General features: G+C 44.4%; 1 protein-coding gene across 1 annotated transcript; it reads right to left on the reverse strand.

The window, feature by feature from the left end:
• Positions 1-1419: 1419 nt before the first annotated feature.
• On the reverse strand, positions 1420-5187 carry LOC138091186 (antileukoproteinase). The gene is made up of 4 exons (XM_068986823.1): positions 5106-5187; positions 4305-4463; positions 3669-3818; positions 1420-1439 (listed from the first exon to the last, which is right to left on the reverse strand). The coding sequence occupies exons 1-4, from the start codon at positions 5185-5187 to the stop codon at positions 1420-1422; spliced, it is 411 nt and encodes a 136-aa protein (XP_068842924.1).
• Between the last annotated feature and the right edge of the window lie 5995 nt (positions 5188-11182).

Here is an 11182-nt window from a genome sequence, read left to right on the forward strand (position 1 = left end):
TAATAACAATAAGCTTCTCTCATCCTTACACATTTTATTCCTTTATCTCATTGCATACTTTTGTATATCTCATACACTGTTGAAAAATAGTGATGACTCATTCTATTTACGACTTTAATGACAATACCTCTGAAAATTCAACTTAATGTAGGTTTTGCTACAAAGTTTTTTTTTTTCCTTTTTTTGGATTAATTTCTATCCTTTCATTTCCTTTTTTTTTTTTTTTAATATTTTGACTGTGCCATGCAGCATGTGGGATCTTAGTTACTTGACCAGGGATTGAGCCTATGCCCCTTGCATTGGAAGCTCAGAATCTTAACCACTGGACCACCAAGGGGAATCCCCATTTCCATTCCTAATTTTATTAAAGAATTCACATTTCAGTTTTAGGAGAGCTGTTTAAAACTTACTGAATTCTGTTGAGTATTTTGTTTAAGATGTTTCCATCTTTGTTCAGAGCAGACAAAATTGGCACATAATTATTTTTTCTTCTACAGGTCAGAGTATTTGATTGTAGTATCAAATTTTTACTAACCTCAGAAAACTTGTCATTTATAACTACATAACAAATTGCCCCAAAATAGCATCTTCAAACCATTAACATCATCTCACAGTCTGAGAATTAAGGCTTATTTAAGTCCTCATGTGTCTTCTTGAAAGCAATAGATAGAAGTCATGAATATATGCTGACATGGTTGAAATAAAGAAATCTTCATAGCTGGCCAAGGAAAGTATGTGTGACCCTTCCCTAAAAGGTCATACAATTAAGGTACATCCATCCATTTTGTAAACCATAAATAGTTACTGTCTGTTTTGTAAACTATAAAAATCACATTTCTCAGATTATCAAAAGAACAAGAAAATCTGAATTATTGTAATTTGTATTTTGATCAAGGATTATACAGTGGATTTTTGGAAGGCTTTATTTAGACTTTGTGTGAACTTATTAATAAAACTGAGTGGTTATGTGTAAGTGATGAAGTGTTATCCCACCACCAACATTAACATAAACCAGCATTGTCATCTCCCACCTTGTTTAATGTTGTAGATAACCAATGATAACAACAAAACATTTGGTAACAGAAAGAAACATCCAGGAACAGCTTGGCCGGATGGCTCTGATCTGGGGTCTCTCACAGGTTATAATCAAGCTGTTTGCTGGGACAAGACTAGATGGAGACTGAAAAATCTACCCTCAAATTGTTCACATGCTGGTGGGCCTTGGCTCCGCAGAGGCTGTTGAGCAGAGACATTGGTTCCTCTGGGGCACTCCTCAGAGGGCTGAATGTCCTCATGGCATGCCAGCTGAGTCCTGCCTGAGTAGGTGATTGAGGAGAGCACAGCCTCCCAAAATGGAAACCAATCTCTTTTAATGATCTAATCTCATAAGGACATAATGATCTATCATTCTGCAAAGCTTTATCGGTCACACAGACCAACTGTGCAAAAATGTGGAAGGGGGCCATATTAGGGTGTGAATACCAAGAGGTGAGGATCATTGGAAGTCAACTTGGAGGGTGGCTAAAATGAATAAAAGAAAATATATGAAATTAACATGAAATGAATGGCTCATAAAATGAATTCAGTGGCTCTTCTTTTCCCTCATCTCTGAAATGGTGAATTTAATACTTGCAGTTGTTGCTCTTAGTATATTGGTTCAAATAGTATGGATTATTTTCTTCGACCTATGACATTTTTCAGGAGGATATTGAATTACAATTTTGTTTTGTCTTTTTAAAAAAATCATTAAGTTCTCTGTTTACTTTAGAATCCATAGAGCACAGAAAAATGTGGAGCAAATTCCCCTACTTGGCCCTAGCTCTAGGAATTCCAGCTCTTATTACTTTCCGCTCCACTGAGTTGAGAACAATATCACCCTCCTGTGTTTCTGGCCAAGAACATACATTCCACGTGACCTACCGTGACAATATTCCTATTATTGGGAAGGGCAGTCTCAAGCATCCCCCACTGCAGAAGAAGGGGCCTTTGACCTGAAATATACTTGCTTACCAAGAGATAAAGAGTCCACACAGCCCGTGCCAGACTTACTGCATGTGTAGAAATATCTTCCCCTGTTTCAACCTCAACACATGCTCCTTCATTTTGTGTCAGTGTGTGTGCCCTTGGGCATCTGGTCAACCCCAAGCTGTATCTGTTCTCAGCAAGGGAAGAACGGGGTGGAGTCCATTTACCAGTACATGAGAGGAGCGCATGTAGGTAAATTGCCCAGTGTCAGCTGCCAGGAGAGACTCCCCGGTCATGGGAGATTAATGCCCACTGCGGAAGTGTCTTATGGGGTTGAAGCATTGTTTTACCCAAAGCTTGATTACGTTTTTGCTTTCCTTGGAGACTGATATCAATATATTGGGTTGGCAAAAATTGGGGTTTTGTTTTGCAGGATGTTACGGAAAGATGCAAACAAAATGTTTTGGTCAACCCAATACAATGGACAGCAGCGTTTGGAGTCCTCCCACATGACTGATAATCACTTCTTGTCGTTCTGCTCAACACTTATTTTAAGACAAAAGAAGCTGTGTCTTGGGAGAGAGAAGAAATGAAAAAGGCTCAAGATCACCACAGAAGGCAAGTATCCACCATTTTTAGAGAGCCTGCACTGGCCCCGTAACATTGCTATTTATTTTGCATTGCACATACCAATGCTCCATACACTTTGAGAAAATGATTTTTATCACCACTTTGCAAGTTAAGAGATTAAGATGTTAGAGATAAGGTTGTTTGTCCCAAATCACAGAGCTGAGTCTTTTCACAACTATGATGTGAACTCATGACTAGCTCCTAAGCCTCTTTCTTCCACTCCATATCTGTAGGAGGGAAGCCTCTTATCCAGATATTTCCTCATCACCACCCACCCACCTTATCCTCCCCAGTGTATCACAGAAGCAGAATGTACAAAGAGAAACATGCTCATTTATTTATTTATAAGTCAACAGGCATTTGTTGGCTTCTTCTGCAAAGAAGATATTGGTGTTAGAACCAAGTCTTCGCCACGGAGTGATTCAAGCCTGGGTGTAGAAATGGAATTCCCACACCACACAGCATAAGAATCCAGAGACTCTCCCAAACAGCCGGAATCAGGCTGGGAGAGAAAATGAGATCAAGGCTTCAATATTGGAACCAGCCGAGTCATCTTCACATTCTTCCCCCCAAGAAATCCCTTGAGATAGAGAAAATAGCAAGGTGCTGATAGGGTTGAATGAGTCTTGGTATCAGGAGGCTGAGTATTTTACTAGAAAACTCTATAAATCAGAGCCTTCAGCTGGATTATCCTCAAAATCCACTGGTCCCTTGGGCTTAGACCCTAAACAACATCCTGGAAATAACCTTAATAACACATACTGAACAGTACTTTTGACAATGTACTTTCAAGTTCATTATATCCATTTTACATATAAGGAAGCTTAGACTGAGAGTTACTTGCCCGGGACCCTTACTCAGAAGGGCTGGGATAGAATCAAAGCCATGAGCCATCCTATGGAAATTCTTGCCCTGAAGCCTGGGAGAGAAGACTCTTGAAGACCATGGAGTCTGGCAGAAGCTCTGCTTGGGGTTGGGATCAGGAGTGCCCTGTTCATATGCTGGGAACTTCAGAGGGTTGAGACAGAGAGAGTCAGAGGGAAGGAGGTCAGCCTGCCCCAGCCCCTCCTTACCTTTCACAGGGGAAAGGCAGACTTTCCCACACATGGCCTTGCAGCACTTTAATGCACCTATGCACTGGTCGTCTGTCTCACAGTGATTGAGGGGTTTAAGCATCAGACATTGGCCATGGACCACTGGACACGTCCCAGGCTTCTTCTTAACTGGAGAGAGTAGAGTCATGGGTTAGAAGGCTTAGGCCTTCCACATCATGCACCACCCCCCCACCCACCCACTTCTGGGCCCCAGCCCCTGCCCTAGCCTGAGCAGAGAGAATCCTCCCGTGTCCATGACCTCCACGTCTTTCCTGAGGCCAAGAAGTACCGGCTGAACACAGGATCTGTTTCTCCTCTGACATCAAACCCTCAGTCAACACAGGAGGCCAGTTTTCCAGTGCTGAGTGGTTGGGTGGCTGCCCATTGCCTGGCTATCTGAATGACCAGATGACTATTACCTGCAAAACTGACCTCTTGGCAGACTGGCTGCTTTACCAGCCAAGTGGGTAACTTCCTATCTGGGGCTGGATGACTTCCTGACAAACTCTGCTCAACAATTCTTGGCAAGGAGGAGGCCTGGCAGGACCTGCCCCCGTCTCCCCAAGGCTGTGTCCTTCGTTCCACTCCTGCCCACCAGCTCTTCCACCTTCTCACCTGGGTTTGAGATGTTGACAGGGTCCAGACATTCGGTTCCACAAGTGTCGAGGCAACATTTCTTCTTGTGCGGACACTGCCAGTCACTACTGCACTTGGGTTTCTCATTTCCAAAACACTGGGCAGATTTTCTAGGAGGGCAGGCCCCAGCTTTCAAAGCTTTTGAAGAGAAGTTCAAGAGTTTGGAGGGGGCTGGGTGATAAGTAGGCCATCACAGCTTCTGGACAAAGCACCGCTCTCCAGCAGTGACCCTCGCCCAGGTGACTGTGCACAAAGTCCGAAGGGAAGTCCCCGTCTGGACAAGCTTGATGAAATCACACACATTGTCAGGAGAAAGGCATAGGGCTCCCAGCCAAGGTTTCTGGCCTCAGACAAAAGCAAAGGCTACACACAGGGAGTAAGCAAGGCTGAGGATAATGGAAATGGAGGGAACTAAACAGATAAATGGGACTGACAGGGCAGGAGGAGAGCTAGAGCCTGAGGCAGGGAAACAGATTAATGGAAAGAATCAGCAAGAGTCAGACTGATGACTGGAGAACCAGAGACGAGGAAATGAGGGGGAGAGAGAGAGGAATAAGAACAGGAATGGAGTGAGACCTGGGCTGACAGATGGCAGAGTAAAAGAAGAATTTTCAGATGCTCAGAAGCCCTCACAGAGACCCTGGAGCCCAGGTGGACATGAACACACTCCCAGGGATATCTCCCGAAGCTAAGCTCAGAGTTCACAGTCTAGAGAAGGGTACATTCCCACACCACCTCTGATGTTGCAGCCAAGATGGTACCAGGGTATCTCCAACTCACCATTTTCAGCACCTTCCACAGCCAAAAGTGCCAGGGTTCCCAGGGCAAGAAGCACGAAGGGGAAGAGGCCACTGAACTTCATGGTGAGGGTAGGGGTGAAGCTGATGGCCAGACCTCCCAATTTATACCTTCACTAGTGGGTGTGGCCTCACCAGCATTTCCTTGGCCCCTCCCAGCTTCCATGGCATAAACAGGAAGCCAGAGACCACGAAGCTTGATATCAGAGAGACAGTGGCTCATTCCTGTCCTGGGCAAGACTGCAAGGCCACTGAAATAACTACCAGGGAAGAAATAGAGGAGAGGCTGGCCTGGGAGATCGGCAGGCTTATGAGGAAACTATCTCAGGTGTCCATCTGAACCCTGAACATTGTGGGGGCCCCACGTCCCTTAGCCTTGTTATTGGAGATGGGGTTAAAAGGTTAACTGCAAGGATGCTATTTAGCCCTGGATTTTTAGGTAAGATGTTGGGAAATGCACCTCTAGTTCTCCCACTCCTGGACTCTCAGGGAATTGTGAAACTCTCTATACTGATTGCTCAGTGCAGTTTCTTTCTCAAATTTCAGATAACATTGAGACAAGCTGGGATCTGGGAACTGGGACCCCTTTCTCAGTGCTTGCACCTGGACTAACGGCTCCTAGAGCAACAGAATACAAAGAATCTATAAGGGACTAAAAATAACTGCCCACATGAGCAGTTGGGGCAAACTAGAAACAATGAGATACAAAAAGCCCAAAAACCCAACTGCCGCTTCTGAGATGAGAAGTGGAGCAAAAACGGGTACTACACAGGCACTCTGCACACAGCACCGCCAAGGAGGGGGCCAGACCACGCAAGCCACCCCTCCAGCCCCTGGACTCGTCCCCACCCGCACTCCACACAGAGGACCAGCTCACCCCCCGCCCCCCACCCCCCGGAGCAAGTGAACAAGAAAAACTGTTACTTGTTTTTGCTCCCTGGTGTCCCAATAAAGACTTGCCTGAATTAAGAAATCTTATCTGACCTCTTCTCGATTTCCATTGATTAAAAGATTCCGAGAACCCAGGTGGGTCACAGCAAATCCTTCAGCTAACAGATATTGATCTCTGCGCCCGTCCCCAGTCCCCTACATTTATACTCTTATGTCTCCAGTGCCTGTTCCATGTCTGGACATGGAAGGTGCTCATAAACAGTTGTCACATAAAAGATACAGAAGAAAGAGCTCTGCCTTCAACAAATCTCTTTGGAGCTCAGGTTTCCTGACTGAAATGGGACAATTCTAACAAATCAGGCTTCTCAGAGAGTTGTGAGGTTATGGGTGTGGAAGGACTGTAAAAAGAATAAATGAATTGTTTCCCTTATGACTGAACAGAACTGAATCTGAGCTAAAGGGGCAAAGCAGCTCACCAGTCACTATAATCAACATTTAGTTATAGTGTGTAATTTGAGATGTTAGAGGAATGCTTCCTATCCCCTTCCTACCCCTACAAATTTCATGCCATGACAAAAAGTGGGCTTTTCTCTAGTTGCAGCAAGCGCGTGCTACTGTCTGTGGTGCATGGGCCTCTCACTGCAGTGACTTCTCTTGCTGTGGAGCACCAGCTCTGGGGTGCATGGCCTTCAGTAGCCGAGGAACGTGGGCTCAGTTGTTTCAGCTCCTGGGCTCTAGAGCACAGGCTCAGTAGCTGTGGTGCATGCGCTTGGTTGCTCCATTGCATGTGGGATTTTCCCAGATTAGGGGAAATCCCTGATCATTGACATCATTGAACCCATCAGACATCGGACATCATGGAACCCGTGTCTCCTGCATTGGTAGGTGGATTCTTTAGCACTGAGCCACCAGGGAAGCCCTGAGTAGATGACTTCTAATTATCAAGCGAGTGATCATTCTCTCTAGAACCCAAGCCAAATTTGTCTCACTGCAAAATCCAAACTTTTGCCCCATTATCATGTAACTTCTTGATGCTTGGAAGTTCCCCATTCACTCTTCAAAGTAGAGGTTTGTGGAAATTCAAATAGACACAAGAGTCTTGCATTGCCAAGCTCCACATGAACTAATTTGTAAAATATCCAACTAGACAGACAGTTGATACCTGTATGCAGAAGTCACTCAATGATTTAAATTTGGGGGGACTTTCCTGGTGGTCCAGTGGTTAAGAATCCATCTTCCAAAGCAGGGGATAAAGACCCAGGGCAGTTTAAAGAAAAATGGTGGGAAAAGAAAAAAGAAAATAAAAATGCCCCAGAGAGCTACTATGTGGGGGCTTTCACTCCTAGTAGGCACACTCAGTAGGGCAAGTGAGAGACAGAATGTCTGACTTCCACCAGTGGGAAATACCACAGTCGGGTCAAACAGCCTGGCTTAGGTTCAACACTCTGGTTCTCACTTACACCACCCTGGGGACGATTTGATTCCTCTTACTCCAGGATAAGAATGACAGAATTGGCCAGACTTCCCACTCTCTGTTTCTTCCTATTTTCCTCAATGTCACACTCAAGAGACTATCTGCCATTTTCTAAATATTTGCCTCATAAAGTTTGAAAGAGAGGAACTTCCCTGGTGGTCCAGGGGTTAAGAAACTGAGCTGCTACTGCAATGGGCAAGGGTTCAATTCCTGGTCAGGGAATTAAGACTCATAAGCTGCACAGCATGGCCAAAAAGAAAGAGTGAAAGAGAGAATGCTCCAGCTAAAGTTCTCTATCCGTGATTGATTATAAAAAGCCAACTCCATTCTCATCAGAAGAGTTCTGTGATCAATTAGCAATGTCTGCATGGACACTATATGAGGATTACGACATTGTCTGATCATTTCTGTCCTTTGTACATGTGGTTCTAAGTTTTAAAATCATAGACTGTTGGGAATTCCCTGGTGGTTTGGTGGTTAGGACTCCGTGCTCTCGCTGCAGGGACTGAGGGTTTGATTACGGTTTGGGGAAATAAGATTCTGGAAACCATACAGAATGGCATATATCTATATAATGGACTGTTAAGATTAAAAGGGATTCAAAGGTCAGGTCAGCAAGCTGTAGCCTAGAGACTAAATCCAGACAACTGTTTATTTTTCTAAATGACTTTTTATTGGAACACAGACACACATTCATCTACGTGTTGTCTGAGGATACTTTCTCACTACAGTAGGAGGGTTGTATAGTTGTGGCAGAGACTCAAATTAGTCTTTAGACAAAGCCTATATTTACTGCCAGTCCTTCACAGAATATGTTTGTTGCCTCCTGATCCAGGACCAACCTCCCACTGGGAGCGGGAGACTGAGGCCCTCGAGAGAAGGTACAAGCTTGAAGCTGCAGAATGAATGAATTACATGACACCAGACTGAGCATTTCTAAAACTGGTTACTCCCATGCTGATCCCCAGAACCTATTTGGTAATGATAATGGGTGGACACTCATCCCTCCAAGCCCGATCTCAACCCAAGATTGATTCACTGAGCCTACCTCTCACACACTCTATGCTGCTGCTGCTAAGTCTTTTCTAAATACTATAGACTCATTCATTCATTCAGTTCATTCACACAAAAATCATTTAGTGAATTCTTACTGTGTGCCGGGCTCTCAGGCTGCAATCAAGAAGATACACACAATCAATACCATGTGGTTGCTAAGAACTTAAACTTCATGACATTATAAATCAATTATACTTCAATAAAATAAATATTTAAAAGTATAAATCAACTATACTTCAATACAATAAATAAATTAAAAATGATAATCAACTATACTTCTATAAAATATAAATTTTTAAAAAAGAACCTTGGGACTTCCTTGGTGGTCTAGTGGTAAAGACGCCACTCTTCCACTGCAGGGGGCACAGGTTCAATCCCTGGTTGGGGAACTAAGATCTGACATGCCACAGATCAAAAAAAAAATTAAGTTAAAAAAAAAGAACCTAAGCTTAAGGTCTGAGATATCTAGTTTAGAAGAAAATCATTGACCTTCTCTGAGGCTGTTTCCTCAGCTCTAAGATGGGAGTGTTGGTTTCTCCTGTCATGTGATTATGGTAAGGAATATTTGACAAGCACTCAGCACAGAGTCCAGTCCACTCCGTGGTGGACATTTTTCTTATGACAATCAGGTACACTGGATGTGAGGTCTTTGGGTCCTTGGGTCTGGGTCCTTCTTGCTCAGCCCCACTAAATGCCTGACTGAGCCTTTGAAACAGAGCTGTTCACAGGGCATGTGTGCAGGCGGGGGGTACCCTCCATCTATGTAAACAATTTGATTTTTAAATATATTACAAAATTCACAGGCCCGTGTGAGGTATCATGGTTTATCCGCGAAGGTTTGAAATAATTGTAGAGAGGGAATGCCCTGGTGGCCCAGTGGTTAAGACTCCATGCTTCTAATGCAAGGGGCGCAGGTTCGATCCCTGGTCAGGGAACTAAGATCCCACAAGCCATATAGTATGGCCTAAATAAATAAATAAAAATACTTAACAAAACAAAACAGAGGTTTCTTGAAGGAGAAGGATGAAATTTAGAAACGTAAGCCTGAAATTTAGAAACTCTGCCTGACTTTCCAACCTGCTGTCCTGCAGAATTCGGACACAAGAATGCAACATTCTTACCCCAATTTTCAGCCTGCCCTATGAATTTCATACTTACCAAAAGCCGGGAATGTAAGAGCCAATATTAAAAAAAGATACTGTCTTTTATTCTCTCTCACTCTTTAATCCTCTCACTGTTTATCCATCTATCTATCATCTAGGTATCACGTGTATATATGTGTATGAAAGTGAAAGTGCCAATCGCTCAGTCGTGTCAGACCCTGCGACCCCATGGACTGTAGCCCCCCAGGCTCCTCTGTCCATGAAATTCTCCAGGCAAGAATACTGGAGTGGGTAGCCATTTCCTTTTCCAGGGGATCTTCCTGACCCAGGGATAGAACTCAGGTCTCCTGTATTGCAGGCGAACTCTTTACTGCCTGAGCCACCAGGAAAGCCCATAAGCTCAGATGGTAAAGAATCTACTTGCTATGTGGGAGACCTGGGTTTGATCCCTGAATTTGGAAGATCACCTGCAGGAGGGCATGACAACCCACCCCAGTATTTTTGCCTGGAGAATCCCCATGGCAGGCTACAGTCCAAGGGGTCCCAAAGAGTCGGGCATGAGTGAGCGACTAAGCACATCTCAGCACATAGGCATAGATACAGATATATAGATATATAGGTATCATATAGAAAGGTTCTCTTTCTCTTGAGAACCTTAATCAATATACCTTTCCATCCTCTGCAATTCCCAATACTATTTATTTACTTATTGCCCTCGAGGCTGTACCATCCACTATGCCAGTCCTCAATACGAGTGTCCAGTGACTGTCTCAAAGGTTGTTCCTTTTTGATCACAAATGCAGCTAGCAGGAAGGTGGTCTGGCAGCTGGTGGCTACTGTCCATGCTGAGTAGTGGGATGGGACCCAGAGCACCCATGGGACTCTGCCCTCTCCCTGTGAGTATCCTCATGCCTATGGGAAGCAAAGTCAAATGACAAGTTAAAAATATCAAGGGAGTTCCCTGGTGGTCCAGTGGTTAGGATTTCCCTGCTGGGACCCAGGGTTCAAACCCTGATCAGAGAACTACTATCTTGTAGGGTGCATAGTGTGGCCAAAAAAGAAAACCCCCCAAAACTTGACAGATTGCAAAAGAAGGGAAAAAGTTTGCTTGGGTTTTTGTTTTTTAGTATCTTTAACAGCACTTTTTCCCTGACTTTTCTTTCTTTTCTTTTTTTTTTTTTGCCACATGGCACGTGGGATCTTAGTTCCTTGACCAGGGATCGAACATCAACCCCCAGTACTGGAAGCTCAGAGTCTTAACTCCTGAACCACCAGGGAAGTCTTACTTTTTTCCTGGTTTTGAAGAGAGGCCTGCACACTTCCACTTTGCCCGGAGCCCTCTAACACTGCGTGCCCTTGGTCAGGACACTGCAGCTCTGTGAGCCTCAGTCTCCCCATATGTATAATGAGAAGGTTGAACTAGGAGGTGAAGGGCTTGTCTAGAACTGATGTTGCCATGACTCTACATCCCGGCACAGACTGGGGACACAGCTGGTGGGCTCTCCTGTTCTCGGAGGCACTCTTGGCTATGCTCAC

Source organism: Capricornis sumatraensis, chromosome 15 (assembly GCF_032405125.1).
Source record: "Capricornis sumatraensis isolate serow.1 chromosome 15, serow.2, whole genome shotgun sequence".
Classification (NCBI taxonomy): Eukaryota; Metazoa; Chordata; class Mammalia; order Artiodactyla; family Bovidae; genus Capricornis; species Capricornis sumatraensis.

Bases quoted from the DNA above. Each gene is read 5' to 3' on its own strand.
- LOC138091186 (XM_068986823.1), bottom strand. From the start codon at position 5,187: ATGAAGTTCAGTGGCCTCTTCCCCTTCGTGCTTCTTGCCCTGGGAACC. The intron at 4,464-5,105 runs GTGAGTTGGAGA...TCTCTTCAAAAG, and splicing joins TGTGGAAGGTGCTGAAAATG to CTTTGAAAGCTGGGGCCTGC. The intron at 3,819-4,304 runs GTGAGAAGGTGG...TACTCTCTCCAG, and splicing joins TGTCAACATCTCAAACCCAG to TTAAGAAGAAGCCTGGGACG.